Below are 17451 nucleotides of genomic sequence, written 5' to 3'. Positions count from 1 at the left end.
TTGCTTATCAGGATCCAATCAAGCTTAGAATTTCAGTATATCAATTAAAATTGTTTTTTAATTTATGAAAGGCTTTACCTTCTATAAACAAATAGACTACCTGGGATGGGAAAATAAGTACTAACAGCAAGGAACATAACTGAATCTAAATAACTCCCCCAGTTGTTTAAGCATGATGATTAAAGAAATCGGGTATAGCTACCATATCTCAAAATTAAAGGGCACAATAACGCAGCTTTACAAAAGAAAGGAAAGTCTTATACTTCCTTTAGGCCATAAAAGACTTAAAATAAACTTCAATTAATAGTTTGCGTTTATCACTACAGGATTTTTTTTTTAAAAAGACCTACTTTAAATTAAATTACATGGTGGAATAAAAAAGACCCAATAAAAATGAACTGAATTCTTATATAAGCACGTCTTCCAAATTGGTCATTACCCTCTTATATATAATAGAGCTGTCTGACTTTAAATAAATATTTTAATAAAGTACACTTTGAAATACCAAAATTTTGTTCTAAAAACCCCACACAATATAACTTTAAAACAATGCACACTTTGTTTGCTGATATTTAAATCACGGACTCTAAAAGGAGTTTTCTGATGACATTATAAACTCTGAGATAAGTCAATTATCTGTTAATATCTAGCATTAGTAGTATTAATAATACACACCAATAATAATAACAAAGACTACAGTACACTTTCCTTCCGGTGTAAATGTGTGTTTATGAGCTGGGTATTTAGCTTGGAGAAGAGAGCAAAGTGAGTTTAGGTCAAAATTGAGAAACTCATGTATATAAACACTGGTCAAATAGCATGGCATTACCTGATAAAAAGTCCACATGTCTAATTGAAATTATTCAACCATACTCAACATCATACCATGAAACAAATTTTGATTTTAAATAGTCCACTTATAACAGGCCCTAAAGAGTAAACCATCATCCTTTTGAAGGTCCTAAAGCATTGAATCTCTAGAAATATGGCTAAAGAATGTTAATCAGAAGGCTCTTCCCTGCTTATAATGAAAGAATATATAAACGTGTCTCCCAGGAATATAACTAACAACCCAACAATTTCTTTGATGTTAATTTGCACCCCAGGCCAGGATTTCTGCTGGTTTACATTTGACCAAGTGGGGACCTGAAAACCTCAGATTCTCCTGATCTGTGGTGGATGGCACCCTCAAAGTCTTATCAAGGGAAAAATTTTTGAAATGAAGGAAGGGAAATTAAAACGTCTTTCAACAAAACAAACAGAAGAAAAATTTTACAAAATCAAGCAAGCGAATGTGTTGGCGATAGCAGCACCCTTCAGTGGAAGTACTCACGCAGACTCTACCGGCCAGAAGTTGATCAGAGTAACAGGACTGCAAAACAAAAAATGAGGTGGTGAAGAGAGACACAGGCAAGCTCAGCCACACACACACACACACAAATTACTGAAAGGCCAAAATAAATGAAGTCCAATTAAGTATGAACCATGGAAAGCAACGGCCAGACAAAGGTGAAAAGTGAATTAAAAGAAAACCAGTTGTGCGACTGCCATCAGAGTTATGGAAAAAAGAAGAGAAGGTTCAAAAGAGGTGAAGACATCATCATTTTGGTCTAGAGAATCATAACTACTTACTGTGAAGAAATTTCCTGTGACTATATTTTTTTTCAAGTAGAAAAAAGTGACTAGATACGACCACACAATCAGATACAGAAAGACACACGCCTACTGATTTGTAAGGGAGGAAAATCAAAATGAAATCTTGGATTCACTCATTTGTAAACAGTCCCATATTTCTTACAAGCCTTGTGAGGTAATTAGGAGCCGGAACAGTGGTGGTTTACTCCCTGTGAGATACAGTTTAACTTTTGGAAAAGGTCACTGTCATGGGACAATTGACATGGAAAATGGCGACTGAACATCAGCTTGCTTTTCTCTTTTTGAGATACAGTAAATCTAAAGAAAGAAATAGGAGAGACTGTTTGCATTTGGGAGTGAAGGAAGGTATTCAGCTGAGAGGAGCTCAAAGATACGTCAACTGAGAGGCTGGTTTGCCTTGGCCACTACTCACGTTTCCATGTTGTCCCCCTCTAAGACCGTCTGCACTGGCAGGTAGCCCATTCGGGGATGCTTCGCAAAATACCTTTTGGTTCGAAATTTGTTTTTCAGTACCTTGGCAAAGTCTCGAACATCTTCTCCCGATGTAGTCTGAAAGGGAAATCGTGCTGACATCAGACTTGGGGAGGGGGTATAATCTCAAGAGACAGCACAATTCCAGCACTCTGCCTCGGAGCACTTGTTTTATTATAATTAAGAGCAGGAGGAGTTGAGAGCAAAGGCTTTGGAATCACATGAAAACGCGGTTTTGAAACCAGACCTGCCATTTACCAGTGGGGTTAACGTGGCTGAGTTATTTACCTATCCAAGGCTCCAATCACCTATACAATCGGGGCAATAACACCTCAACAAGTTGTGATGATGAATAAATGAAGTATACCAACTACTGGGCTACCCAACAAATGGTAATTTATAGAAGTCTGGAGGCCAGAAAGTTGACCTTCCGTTTTGCCACACTTTATAGTAGTTTTAAAACGATTTTGTCCACATTGCTCTAGTATTTCACCCACTAAATACCATTCTATTCACAGCATGGTACATTCTCCATCAATGAGTACCTTTGCAAAAGGAATCAAAATGAGGAAGACAATGAAATAACTGGGAGAATCACTCTGAAGATGGAAGAGAGAAAAAGCTCTAAAGCAGAGCTTCTCAAACTTTGATGTGTTGGATACCACCAGCAGACCTTGCTAAAATGCAGGCTTTGATTTAGGAAGTCCAAGGTGGGCCCTGAGGTTCTGCATTCCTAATAAGCTTCCAGGTGATGCCAATGCTGCTGGCCCACAGATCACACTTTGGATAGCAAGCAGCTAGTGTTTAAGGAACAAAAGATTTACACCCAGGTCTGTGTCCACCAAGTCCAGGCCCTTTCCATTTCACCAGTGATTTTTCAAAGTCCTATTGGCCACTGAGCATTTTCCCAAAACAACATCTTAGGAGAAGACTCCAGCTCTTAATTACAGAACCTTGGGCAAGCTTTTTTAACCTTAGGATCTCAAGAGTCCTCAACTATAAAAAGGGGATAAAAATAATACCTATCTCACACAGAGTAGTTTAAAAGGTAAATGCCTAGCATTTAGTTGCTAAGTGTGAGCAAGATTAATTTAAGTGGTGGATTGCGAATTTTAAGGAACCTATATTACCCCACCCCATACCCAATGTGCTCCATGGCCGTAACACCTCTGCACACAGCCCCTAGGGATGTGCAAACTAAACGTGAAAATGTCTTCCCTACAATCCACGAAAACAGAAGAAAAACCTATTGATTCACCCAACAATATGTGTTGAGTGTCTACGACAGTCCACATGTGCCAGGCATCCCACTAGGGATAAAGTAAATCCCGGAGTCTACAATTTGGAGCCACTTTAGCTGGGCAACATCTGGGGAACTTACAAATCACAGCGTGATACATGATCTGTAAGACTGTACAAAACTGAAACTTCTTCCAGGTGAACTAAGTCACGTCAGGGAGGAATCTAACTTACCGGAGTGCAATATTCCACCATGGGATAGTGCATTTTGTGGCCTTTTGCAACGCGACCAGAAAAAAAGCAACTTTGGCAGATGTCATAATTAAAGTGCTTTAGACTCCTGTACCTGGTAAAGAACAAAAACAAACATATATGTTATTTCTTCAAATCAAATTCCCAAAGAACGCCCTTTAATAAACCTCCTTCCACACTGTCTTAATTCTGGAAACAGAAGGCAGGGTTCATTAATCCCATAAGGTAAGTGATTAACTTCCTACTTCCAGATTTCTCTGGTGCTTCTCCTACAGTATCAAAATATTTTGGCAGGGCTTCCCTGGTGGCGCAGTGGTTGAGAGTCTGCCTGCCGATGCAGGAGACATGGGTTCGTGCCTCGGTCCGGGAGGATCCCACATGCTGTGGAGCGGCTGGGCCCGTGAGTCATGGCCATTGAGCCTGCGCGTCCGGGGCCTGTGCTCCGCAACGGGAGAGGCCACAACGGTGAGACACCCGTGTACCGCAAAAAAAAAAAAAAAAAAAAAAAGAAAAAAGAAAGTAAAATATTTTGGCAGAAAGATTATCCTATAAACATTTGGAGGGAGGGGAGAAAAACTCAGCTCTTATTTAAACTCCACTAGGAACTCTTTCAGATTAAGTAGGAAGATAGTGGCAAACTTCCAGGCTTTTGAAGACCAGATACTAGAATTTGAAAGAACTTCCAGAAAGGATAGATTGATGCATTGCGGGCTCCCGTACCCATCAAAAAGGCACAAAAGTTTTCTGAGGGAATTATTTTCAAAAAAAAAAATTATCAAGATAAAGCGTTTCATAAGAGAAAAGAAAATTAAACAAGAACTCTCAATTAAACCAAATCTTGCTTTAATTACATTTTCTGATTGACTGAGATGACTCATCTTCAGATTGTTACTTGGATAATCTCTTTTATCTGTCTCTCTTCAGAAACCCCTCATCACATTACCTCCACATGATAATGGAAGCCCCAAGAAAAGACACATTTTGGGTGAGATGTAAGTACTACATGGTACATTCCCCCCCCCCCCTTCTCGGAATGCTGTATTCTTCGTTTCATACCGTCCCTGCCTTGTGCTTTCTCAGATAAGAATCTTAGCCAATTAAAATAAACATATTCCTTATGTCACATATGGGAATGTGGGAAAAAAAGCTACTGTTTTTAGATCCCAACCAACTTCTGAGAGTGGGGAAAAGGAGGAAAGAGAAGTGCTCATTCCTAAAATAATCTACTTTCATAAGGGCAAAAGAATTGAATGTGAAAATGCTCTCTTTGATCCTCCAAAGCATTCTCCTTTTTCATTTTATAAAACTTCCCCCAGTATACAAATCTTACCAGCGAAGGAAGCTAAGAAAAGAAAGGTAAGAAATGCAATGGAGCCCCGCCCCCCGCCCCCCACCCCCCAGCATCACTCTTACCTGCCAAAACCAGGAAGGAAAAAAGGTGTCCTGTGCAAGCACTGCCTACTCAATGTTGTCTATCTAGGCTTTAGAAACCTCTGAAGGTTTCTGTAAAACCTCTTTGTAAACAGCATGAAGTATGGCAGGACAAACACCCACGGTAAAGGAGCACAGTGAATGAAAAGCACACAAATGGTACAAAGCAGTTATTAGGAAACAAAGTAACGAAACAAGTCTAAGCATAACCAGAAATGAGCGTCTACTTAGCTGATCAGTGGATTCTGAACAGGCATAGATGATATAGCTAGTTTACAACTTGACAGCTTATTCATTGCTATGGAAACCCTGATGTTGATCCAGATGTTTAAATACATCAGCATTTCAGAATCTGGATTTGGGATTATTGTTCAATAATATTAATTCATTTAAAAATATCCTGTCTCCCCAAACAGGTCAACAAGACTGAAGATTTAAGAGCCAATCGTTTTCTGGGACATTTCTAGAATATCAGAATAATAACCTGCGATGTTTCCTACCACTTTCAGTTTTCAATTTATAAGGAACGTTTTCTTTTTTTAGCTGCTTTGTGAATCTTTCATTTACTTGCACACTTTATATTCCCTCAGAAGTTCATTAGGATACTATGAAAAGAGCGCAATCAGATTCACAGATAAAGAAGTATGTTCTAGGGTGCTCGAAACAATTCTTGTTACCTTAGGGCAAGAACAGTGGTGCAAAGTGATTAAGAGACTGAGCTACCGTGACAGGTCTCCCAAAATAGAATCATCCCTTAGTTTTATAACTGATTCTTGGAGAGTTTCTATAAACAGAAAAGACCATGGAAAAAAAGAAAGAGATGACCAAAATGTTTTGGTTTGAGGAAAGAGGAGGTACAGTTAATCTGTATATACTCGATGGACAAATATCTTGGTGGAGACAGGCAGTCAGTCCCCATCGACCAAGAACATGGCTCTGCAGAGCTGCAGAGTGAAAGCTGAGAAAGACGCCTGCCTAGTGAGGTAGATGCACTAAAACAACCCAGTGATCCGGGGAGTGACAGGAGTGATCAATGCTCCAGCCTGATCACCTCCTCTCCCACTGTGCAGAGGACCAAACTAACAGCAACTGGTAGAGGAGATAAAAGATCAAGTCATAAAAAGGTGAGACACGATCAAATAAAATGACATTTGGGGGCGTTCCTCATACCTGAAGCCGATGATTGGACACTCCTTGCAGATATTACACTTGGCCTGATGCTTGGCAGTCTCCGCAGCAGCCACTCTATGCAGGACGGGCAGCCATACCATGGACTGGGGTTCCAGTCTCATCCAGTCTAGGAAGAGAGCCGCTTCAATCTCAGGCTTATTATTAGCCTGCAAAGACAGGAGGCCGAAGAATGCAAGGAGAGAAGGTAAGAAAGTAAAGGAGGCAAATGTCAGCTCAGTGAGGCCCACTCTTCCCAGGCTGTTTCTGCAAATGTTCCCCCAGCATCTACACAAGCCACCTACCCCTAAAGCTTTGGGAAACTGCTATTACTCTGTTTGGCTACCAGATGACAAGAAAGCAAAGCAAAGCAAAACAAACAAACGGAAAAAGTAAAGCAAAATACACACCTGGGAGAGACTATATTTAGCTCCAGTTTTGGAACAGATACATAAAAGTTAGCCAGAAGTAAAATGCAAGTGTTTATGGATAAAATTTCAAAGGAGAAAAAGAAAAAAAAAACAACTCAAGGAACTACTGCTCCCTTTTTTTCTAGTGAATCTGTTTCTCAGTGTTTCATAGAATCATAATGAAGAGGCTTTACAATTCATCTGGTCCCAAAGCTTCATTTTACAGACAAGACAGCTGAGATGTAGATGAGAGAAGTGGCTTTTTCAAAGTCCAGACAACTAACTCCCTGGCAGCAGAGCTGATACTAGCAACCAAACCTCCTGGTCTAGTGCTGTTTTCAATGGTGGCCTGCTGCTTTTCTGTCTGTCTGTGTGTCTCTAGTTCTCTCTTTTGGAGTCTAATAAATACCATTCTTCCCAGCGAGTACAATGATTTTAGAAAATTCAAAATATTACTTATCCATCACTTGATTGGTATGTTACCACAGTCAAGATTTTAATTATATGTTGTTTTTAACCCTACAAGACAGCGTTTTGTGTTTTTATACTGTTAGATTGACCCATATATTGACCACTTTTGGGGGGTTTGTTTCTCCTTGCGTCCTTCATCTCAAATCTCCCATCTGGGATCAGTTCTGCCAAAGTGTATCCTTCAGTATTTCCTTTTGTTAAGTGTCTGTTGATGGCAAATTTCTCAGATTCTATTTGCCTGAAAGTCTCTTTTTCTATGCACATTCTTGATAGCTATCCTCATTGGGTATAGGTTTTTAGATTGAAAGGGTTTTTTTGTTTTTGTTGTTGTGTTTTGTTTTGTTTGCTTTGATTTTGTTTCAGCACACTGAAATATCATTCCACCTTTACCTCACTTTCTCTGCTGCTAACTGTTGACAAGTCAGCTGTGAAGCTGTTGGTCCCTTGAAGGTCATCTGTCCTTTTCCTGTCTTGTACTGTACGTCTAAGATTTTATTGATACTTTTTAGGATTCATGGGGCTTCATGAACCTGTGGGTTAGACTCTTTAGTCAGCTCTGGAATCTTCTCAGTCATGATCTCAACAAATACTGCCTCTTCTCCATTCCCTCTCTCCTCTGCTTACAGAAACCTATTAGGGAAATGGTAGACTTTCTCAATCTAACCTCCATTTTCTCTGAACAGGCTTTCCTTAGTTTCCCTCTATTTTCGGTCTTTCTGTGCTTCATTCCCAATACTTCCTTCTGCCCTACCGCCTGGGTATCTAGTTCTCTCTTCAGCAGCATCCAGTCTACTGTAAGCCCATACATTAAGTTTTAAATTTTGACTACTGTACTTTTTAGTATCTATAAGTTGTATCTGGTCATTTTTAAACATCTTTATTGGGACAAAGTTTATTCTGTTTTTTGGGGATGGAATGTCATATAAGTATCAATTAAGTCCGTCTTCTTTAATGTATCATTTAAAGCTTGTGTTCCCTTATTTCTTTTCATTTTGGATGATCTGTCCATTGGTGAAAGTGGGGTGTTAAAGTCCCCTACTATGAATGTGTTACTGTCGATTTCCCCTTTTATGGCTGTTAGCATTTGCCTTATGTATTGAGGTGCTCCTATGTTGAATGCATAAGTATTTACAATTGTTATATCTTCTTCTTGGATTGATCCCTTGATCACTGTGTAGTGTCCTTCTTTGTCTCTTGTAACATTCTTCATTTTAAAGTCTATTTTGTCTGATATGAGAATTGCTACTCCAGCTTTCTTTTGATTTCCATTTGCATGGAATATCTGTTTCCATCCCCTCACTTTCAGGCTGTATGTTTCCCTAGGTCTGAAGTGGGTCTCCTGTAGGCAGCGTATATACAGGTCTTGTTTTTGTATCCGTTCAGCCAGTCTATGTCTTTTGGTTGGAGCATTTACATTTAAGGTAATTATTGATATGTATGTTCCTATTACCATTTTCTTAATTGTTTGGGGTTTGTTATTGTAAGTCTTTTCCTTCTCTTGTGTTTCCTGCCTAGAGAAGATCCTTTAGCATTTGTTGTATAGCTGGTTTGGTGGTGCTGAACTCTCTCAGCTTTTGCTTGTCTGTAAAGGTTTTAATTTCTCCACTGAATCTGAATGTGATCCTTGCTGGGTAGAGTAATCTTGGTTGTAGCTTTTTCCCTTTCATCACTTTAAACGTGTCTTGCCGCTCCCTTCTGGCTTGCAGAGTTTCTGTTGAAAGATCAGCTGTTAACCTTATGGGGATTCCCTTGTATGTTATTTGTTGCTTTTCTCTTGCTGCTTTTAATATTTTTTCTTTGTATTTAATTTTTGATACTTTGTTTAATATGTGTCTTGGCATGTTTCTCCTTGGATTTATCCCATATGGGACTCGGTGCTTCCTGGACTTGATTGACTATTTCTTTTCCCATATTGGGGAAGTTTTCAACTATAATCTCCTCACATATTTTCTCAGTCCGTTTCTTTTTCTCTTCTTCTTCTGGGACCCCTATAATTCGAATGTTGGTGCGTTTAACGTTGTCCCAGTGGTCTCTGAGACTGTCCTCAATTCTTTTCATTCTTTTTTTTTTATTCTGCTCTGCGGTAGTTATTTCCACTATTTTATCTTACAGGTCACTTATCCGTTCTTCTGCCTCAGTTTTTCTGCTATTGATCCCTTCTAGAGAATTTTTAATTTCATGTATTGCATTGTTCATCATTGTTTGTTTGCTCTTTAGTTCTTCTAGGTCCTTGTTAAACATTTCTTGTATTTTCTCCATTCTATTTCCAAGATTTTGGATCATCTTTATTGTCATTACTCTGAATTCTTTTTCAGGTAGACTGCCTCTTTCCTCTTCATTTGTTTGGTCTCGTGGGTTTTTGCCTTGCTCCTTCATCTGCTGTGTGTTTCTCTGTCTTCTCATTTTGCTTCACTTACTGTGTTAGGGGTCTCCTTTTCACAGGTTGCAGGTTCGTAGTTCCTTTTGTTTTTGGTGTCCACCACCAGTGGCTAAGGTTGGTTCAGTGGCTTGTGTAGGCTTCCTGGTGGAGGGGACTGTTGCCTGTGTTCTGGTGGATGAGGCTGGATCTTGTCTTTCTGGTGGGCAGGACTGCGCCCAGTGGTATGTTTCAGGGTGCCTGTGACCTTATTATTATTTTAGGCAGCCTCTCTGCTAATGGGTGGGGTTGTTTCTGTCTTGCTAGTTGTTTGGCATAGGGTGTCCAGCACTGCAGCTAGCTGGTCGTTGAGTGGAGCTGGGTCTTAGCGTTGAGATGGAGATCTCTGGGAGATTTTCGCCATTTGATATTACATGGAGCCGGGAGGTCTCTGGTGGACCAGTGTCCTGAACTCAGCTCTCCTACCTCAGAGGCACAGGCCTGACACCTGTCCAGAGCACCAAGACCCTGTCAGCCATACAGACAGACCAAGTTCAGCCAAAGTTGTGATACTTATTTCCCTTGTAGGAGTCCACATGGTATTAAGAGGCACCGTGGGAAGAGTATATTAGTAGGTACCATGTCTTGGGTCCTGTGGATTACCTTTTCCTTCAGCCGCACCACCTCCTGACAAGCCTTGAGGAGACGGGGCTCCTGTCAGCGTGAACTGGACCCCACAATGTCCCAAAGCCAAAGCCCCAGCAAGTCCTGAGGAGACTTGGCTCCCGTTAGCATGGACTCAACCCCGTGTTGTTCTGAAGCCCCTGGGCTGTCAGCATGGACTCAGCCCCCTGTCTTCAAGAAGCCAAAGCCCCAGTGGGTCCTGAGGAGACCGGGTTCACGTCAGCTGCCTGGGGGAGCCCTATTTGGTCATTTTTAAGGTCACTTCTGAAGTCTGTGGTTCCTTAAAGATATTTTTCAATGTTGTTTCTTATTTTTTTGACAGAGTATATAGTTTTTAAAAAATCCTCTCTTTCTAATGATTCCAAGCTATGAAATTATTGCAGGTCTACTTCAGGGGTCTGTTATTTCTGCTGGTTCTCACTCACTTTAGTTTCTTGTGGGCTTAATTCGCTTTACTATGAACTATAATAACCTTAAAAATATTTTCTGGAGATACTTTGAGCCCTAGAATGAAAGTGCCTTCTCCAGAGACAATTTTCATTTGCTTTTGTCAAGAGCCAACCAAACGGCACTACCTATTCTGAGACCAATTTACACTGAATACATGATGGGATATTTAGTATCACACAAGTAATGAGTATATGAACGGCAAACCCATGTTGCTTCTCTTGGAATGTGGTTTGCTAATAAGAAATGTATTCACACTTTAGACAAAAAGCGCAAATGAACTCTTTGGCCAACCAAATAGTAGGATCTGGACCGACAGGTCATTTGGCTTGTAATACTACTTCAGTAGTACTCCACTCGTTATCCCTGATTATAAATTTAACACCATTATAATGAGCTGTTTAACCTTGAATTTCCTAGCTGCAAAATGGTATCAACTCAAGCTACTGATCAAAAGCTTTTGTTGAGTACTTCTCTCTGTGTAGAGTGCCATCACAGAGGTACTTTGTGAAAATGTTCTTAAAAATTAAAAAAAGAATAGAATCTGAAGATAAAAGGGACCGTGGAAGTGAATTCATACTTTTGGAATGGCACCAGAGAGCTGTAAGACTTTCAGCAGTCACCGAGTTCAAACTTATCCAATGTCAGTGTGTTCTTATAGCCGCTATATAAATACCACCCATGTGAGGGAGCAAATGGATGATCCTGAACGTTTGTGTACAGGTACCCCTGTCAGAAGTGCTTCATCACACTGAGCTGAAATCCACCAGCATAGCCAATAGGACCAGAGGCTCCAGAGTCCAACCACAAGCGTTCAAGTCCCAGCTTTGCCACTGACTGTGTTACCTTGGGAAAATAACTTTATCTTTCTGTGTATTAATTTTCCTCTGCCATGAAATGGAACTATTAATAGCACCTACCTCCTAGGGTTGCTTTAAGATTTAAATGAAAGGCACCTGGGACAATGTCTGGCCTGTAACAATAGCCATGTCAGTGTTTGCTATTGTTATCATCATTATTATTATATGTTTGACCAGAAACCCAGAAGTTCTCAGCCTTCACAAATCCCTTTAAATATTTTACCAGAGCTGTCATGTCTGTCCACGCCTCTTCATCCCTATTCCTTTTATTTCTTCCTCATATGACATGGCTTGGTTTGCCATTGTCCTTTAGAAAACTATTTTCCAACTATGATCTGCTGTGAATGGTACCTCCATTTCTCTGGACAGTGTAACTGGATGACTTTCTTTTGTTCTGTACTATAGGCTCACACAGGGTTTCTACTCAACTAAAATCTCTGGGTCAGTGTTTCCCAGTGTGTCCAGCAGATCAATGATCCAGCAAAATGTTTCATGAAGAGAAGGTCAAATTAATTAAGGACACATTGCACATTATATCTGTCTCTTAAAATTCTTAATGCACGTTAACATACTAAAAGCTGAGATGGCTGTCAGTAAAGAAACACATTAAACCTTATTTGACCTCAGAGTTTCCCACACTAATTATTCAGTGATCCCAGGACATTTATCTTTTTTTTTAAGTTATAAGGCTTGTGAACAGAAGGTACGAATGCACTGTTTGTTGGGCATGATAAGAAATGCAGTGTTTGGCTGTTTCCAGTGATTCCTCCATTTTGTACTCGTTCATTTGGGATTTGTTTCCTTCCACTTCTGTCAAGGACTTTCCTGTTAGTTTGAGCCCACTGTATAATCTCATCTATATCTTTAAGAATCCTGACTCTTACAGCCAATGAATTAGCCATTCTTCCCAACTCTGTGTAAGTTTTACATTTTAAAACATGTGTTCTGTCTTCACCGAAAAGTCACTAGTGAATATATCAAACAGGCCAAGGTCACACATGGCCCGCACTCTACAGACTGTACCTCTGGTCAACACAAATCCAGAATCCAGCCCTCTCTGGTTGTTGGACTGTGACCCTTTCCAGTTATATTATTATTTAGTCTCTACTGAATGTGCTTCTCCATCTTGTAAACAAAGATACAATGAGAGACTGTGTCAAAAGAACAGCAAGTTTCGGCTACAATATGTCCTACAACAATCTTTGGCTCCACTGGTCTAGAAACTAAATTTATCAAAATAACCCTTTCGAGCTAGGACAAAAACCATCAACGAAAGACAGCAAATTGAAAAGCATTGCTAATTCCTTCCAATTTAAAACATGGGGTTTATTGTTGCCTAATCTGAACCTATATCTGTTTCCCTGACTTACGTTTAAATGATAGTTTGTTTAATGATAGATTCAAAGACATGCTACAAAGAAAGAATTCAGGCTTAATACAGAAAGCATAATACTAACAGAAGGCTTCTATTCATTCTGGAAGACAGAAAAAAATCTGACCATGAGTCAGCAACAAATGTAGGTGTCCAAAATAAAGGGGGGGGAAAAAAGACCATGTCTGTGATGTATAATAAAGGCATAGCAAGTATAGTGTGAAGAAATGATCACATTACCCTAAGTACTGTTCAAAGCCTTCTTAGAAAACAGTGTCTAGTTCTGGTGGCTATAGCTGACCCAGAACTTAGAGAAGGCTTGGCAGAAAGGCAGAGCAATAATTAAAGGGTTTGAAAGACCTATGAGAACAGTTTAAGGGAATTGGGATTATTTAGTCATTAAAAAACACCCCCAAAACACGAAACTGTGCAAGACAGAGTGGCTGAAGGGGCGATTTAATAACAGTTTTCAATTATGTGAATGGCTCTTCCATAGAGGCCTGTGACCAGCTGTTCGATTTCTCCACTGAGGACAGAACAAGAAGAATTTAGGCTGTAACTCATACGGAAGCATTTCCTGATAATGAAAGTTGTTAAAGCATTAGTGTGAATTACCAAGGGAAGCTAGAGAATGTTCTCCCCTTTCAAAATACCATAGATTCTCCTGTGCTTAAAGGCTGGAAATTCTCAAGGTTCTTCCTACCTCCTAAGACGCAAGATCCATCATTTTGGCTCTTTTAAAACCACTCGGCTATGCCAACTGACAGCACTGAAGACAAGATATGGGGATTCACATTCTCATTCTGTTTCGATCTTTCATGTTTACTACAAACCATTCTGTATCCTAGTGTTATATTGCCTCTCCTTTTGTCCGGCGATGAAGAAGGGAAGAATTAAAAATCAGGCAAGTGTCTCTAAAGAGCTACAAGAACTGGAACTAAAACCCAGCTGAAATTACATTTTGATCATTCTAGAAAAAAATAAATAGGTTAGTTTGGAATGACAGGAAGTTGCTGAGGTCAAAAGACAGGTATGGTGGCAATGGATTGAGATCATCCTTGTAGGTACCATTATCTGCTGACCTACATATAGGTCTCAGGTAGCTTCTCTTGCTATCAAGGATGACCTTGCCCTTGCCCCTGCCCCTAAATGCCAGTTTCAAACCATCTAAGCAAAAACTCTTAGAATGGGCCATTTAGCCTTGGGTTTTGTTTTTTTTTTGTTTGTTTGTTTGTTTGTTTTGGGCAATACCTCCTCTTTCCTCTTTTATGGCTCGCATGCACACACACAAAGCAAGGATATCACAGCTCCTTCCACTGTGACAGCCACAGTATGCAAGTATCCTGCATCTCCACTCCTTCTCTCTTGGTCCTCTCCTGTCAGCAACTACCCACAGCATGGAGGCTAGGGAAGGAATCCACTGTAATTATTGCTGCTGCCTTACAGCATATGGCAGGGTGGCTTTATACAGATGTCATCTTAACAACATACAGAGACAGTTAAAGGGGGAACTTCTCTGGTGGTCCAGTGAGTAAGACTCCACGTTCCCTATGCAGGGGGCCCGGGTTCGATCCCCAGTCAGGGAACTAAATTCTGCATGCATGCCGCAACTAAGAGCCCGCATGCTGCAACTAAGAAGTCCACATGCCGCAACTAAAGATCCCGCATGCTGCAACTAAGAGCCGGCATGCTGCAATGAAGATCCCGCGTGCCACAACTAAGACCCGGCACAGGCAAAGTAAATAAATAAATAAATAAATATTTAAAAAACAAAACAAAAACAGGCAGTTAAAGGAATCCCAGAATCCCATTATCTGGAATTTCTAGCCAAGGGATGTAATTACCAACATAATAATTTCAAAGGACATTACGTGGCAAGTTGGGAGTTAGGGGATTTGCCAGGGTTCAGAATAACTTTTGGGTTTCTTTCCCGTTGTGCTTTCCATAAACCCCTAGGAACTCAAGGGCCAGGCTCTGAATGGCTACCAGGGTGTCAACCTGAATATTTACTTTTCTCTCAGGCTAACAGTATCAGTTCATGGCCACAGAAGAAATGCAATGGCAAGGTTTCTCAGCAAGCCCCACACTCCAACTGCCAAAAACACATACAACATATTTTTAAGAGAAGGTAACTGGCATCACAATTGTCAGGCTTTTGAAAAACCATGTCAATCCTTAATAAACTGAAAAAACTTAGTATAGAGAAAAGTAAACATTATGTAAGAGACTGTACCCAGTAGTTCTCAGATGATAAAAAGGAACCACCTTTTGCTCTGGAAACAATACTTGTCTAAACCTCCTTCGTTTCTCTCCTAGGTTGCAGGTTATTTAAAGACAGGAACTATGTTTCTACACCTTCCATGAAGGTTTGCTGAATTGAATGATGGGTGGGAATTAAACTGTGATCACGATAATTAAAAGGATTATAATATCTGAATGAGGTTAGAATAAAAAAAATACTGCCTACTCATCCTGAAGAGAAAAAAAAAAGAAAAAGAAAAAAACTCATAAGGGTTGTCTAAGGGACAGAAGACAAAATAAGTACATTCTCAAACACCCAGTTTACTTTTAAATAGTTTTTAAAGTAAATGGCCTCTGTTGGTTTGTCTGCTACAGTATCACACGCAAAAGGCTAATCCATAGTCTATTTCTGGATTTGGAGGGTATATTTAGAACGATCTGGCTTAAAATGTAGGAAGATGCAAAATTTATACTGGGGGACTGAAGGGAACCTCACAGGCAGGCAGCCATGCTCGAGGTCAGAGACAATTCTGTTCCTCAGAGGACATCTGACAATGTCTAGAGACGTTTTTGGTTGTCACAACTGGGGTACAGAGACAGGTCAGGATCCTGCTAAACATCCAACAATGCACAGAACAGCCCCCTACAACAAAGAATCTTCTAGGCCAAAGTGTCAGTAGTGCCAAGATTGAGAAACCTTGCCCGAACGTTAACACCTTACGTGGCCATGGTTCATGTGTCAAAACTAAGAAACCAACATGGGTCCACTCTGATTAACTAAATGCTACAGGGCACCTAACAGGCAGGCAGCTATCCTCTACAACACAGAAACCGAGAAGCTACGATAGGCCTGTTCAATTACTGATTGGTAGAGAACGGCTACATTGGTTAACACGTTGTGGACAGAGAAATGAGATGTCGTTTCATACCTGTTAGAATGGTTATCATCAAGAAGACAAGAGATAAGCATTGGAGAGGCTGGAGAAAAGGGAACCCTTGTGCACTGTTGGTGGGAATGTAAATTGGTTTAGCCATCATGGAAAACAGTATGGAGGTCCCTCAAAAAATTAAAAACAGATCTACCATGGGATCCAGCAACTGCACTTCTAGGTATATATCCAAAGGAAACGAAAACAGGATATTGCAGAAATATCTGTACTCCCATGTTCACTGCAGCATTATTCACAATAGCCAAGACGTGGAAACAACCTAAGTGTCTGTCAATGGATGAATGGATAAAAAAAGATGTGGTGTGCATATATACAGTAGAATATCATTCATTCATCCATGAAAAAGAAGGAAATCTTGCCATTTTTGACAATATAGAAGGACCTTGAGGGTGTTATGCTAAGTGAGATAACTCAGACAGAGAAAGACAGATATGTATGGTATCACTTATATGTGGAATCTAAAAAGCTGAACTCCCCAAAACAGAGTAGAATGGTGGTTATTAGAGGCTGAGGGTAGGGGAACTGGGGAGATTATCCACTTACAGCTAGTAGATAAGTAAGTCTTGGAGATCTAATGCACAGCACAGTGATTATAGTCAAGAATACTGTATTATAAACTTCAGAGTTGCTAAGAGACTAGATCTCAATTGTTCTCACCACAAAAGAGAAATGGTAATTCTGTGACGTGGGAGAGGTGTTAGCTAATACTAGGGTGGTACTCATAGTGCAATACAAGTGTCAAATCAACACACTGAACATTAAACTATAAAATCTTATATGTCAATTATACCTCAATTAAAAATTTTTAAGGTTGTACATTAAACTTATACCATGTTATATGTCAATTATACCTCAATTTTTAAAATTTCAAGCTAAAAATATACTTACATATTGTGGAAAGAGGAAAGAGAAAGGATTGATAAATTTAAAAAGCCCAAACTGGAAGTAGCAAGGGAACATGCTAATCGTAGACCCTGATTTGAAATCAGGTTGCTTTTCAAATAGAAACTCTATACAATGTATTTCATGACAAATAACAGAAATTTATTTATTCATGGTAAATAATTAACCAAAGCAAGGTTAAGGCAGCCAGCTAGTACAAGAGTGTGCGTGTGTGTGTGTGTGTGTATGTGTGTGTGTGTACATGTGTGAGTGTATGTTTTCATTTCTTTAGTAGAGTTCCTGCCCATTTCAAAGAAAAACAGTAAGTAAATTTATAAATATTGCATGCATTCATATGCATGAATAGAACTTCCAAACATTCTTATTGACAGAAATTTATGGAAAATACTGGGGACAAACCACAGATTTTTAAAAAAAGGTTAATCTCTCCTTCCTGGCCATTTTCATCTGCTGTTTTCACTAGTAAAATGTTCCCTTCATAAATCCAAATAACCCTTTCAATATCGCTGCCACTGTTAATAGGTTATAGCATTAATAGCTG

The 17451-nt window shown here is 39.8% G+C and overlaps 1 protein-coding gene across 6 annotated transcripts in view; it reads right to left on the bottom strand.

The window, feature by feature from the left end:
- Positions 1-17451, bottom strand: part of DMD (dystrophin) — a 2087389-nt gene that overhangs the window by 67093 nt on the left and 2002845 nt on the right. For 4 of the 6 annotated variants that reach the window (XM_081221405.1, XM_081221404.1, XM_081221406.1 and 1 more), the window contains 4 exons: positions 6220-6386; positions 3601-3712; positions 2069-2205; positions 1334-1372 (listed from right to left, as the gene is read on the bottom strand). In XM_081221405.1, coding sequence (XP_081077531.1) covers positions 1334-1372; positions 2069-2205; positions 3601-3712; positions 6220-6386 — 455 coding nt within the window. The remainder of the gene's footprint in view (positions 1-1333; positions 1373-2068; positions 2206-3600; positions 3713-6219; positions 6387-17451) is intronic. The other 2 variants (XM_081221407.1, XM_081221409.1) reach the window with 1 other exon arrangement.

This window comes from Mesoplodon bidens, assembly GCF_964165515.1.
Source record: "Mesoplodon bidens genome assembly, chromosome: X".
In the NCBI taxonomy this organism is placed as follows: Eukaryota; Metazoa; Chordata; class Mammalia; order Artiodactyla; family Ziphiidae; genus Mesoplodon; species Mesoplodon bidens.
Note: the sequence above shows the minus strand (reverse complement) of the source record. Positions and strands in the feature narration are given on the sequence as shown.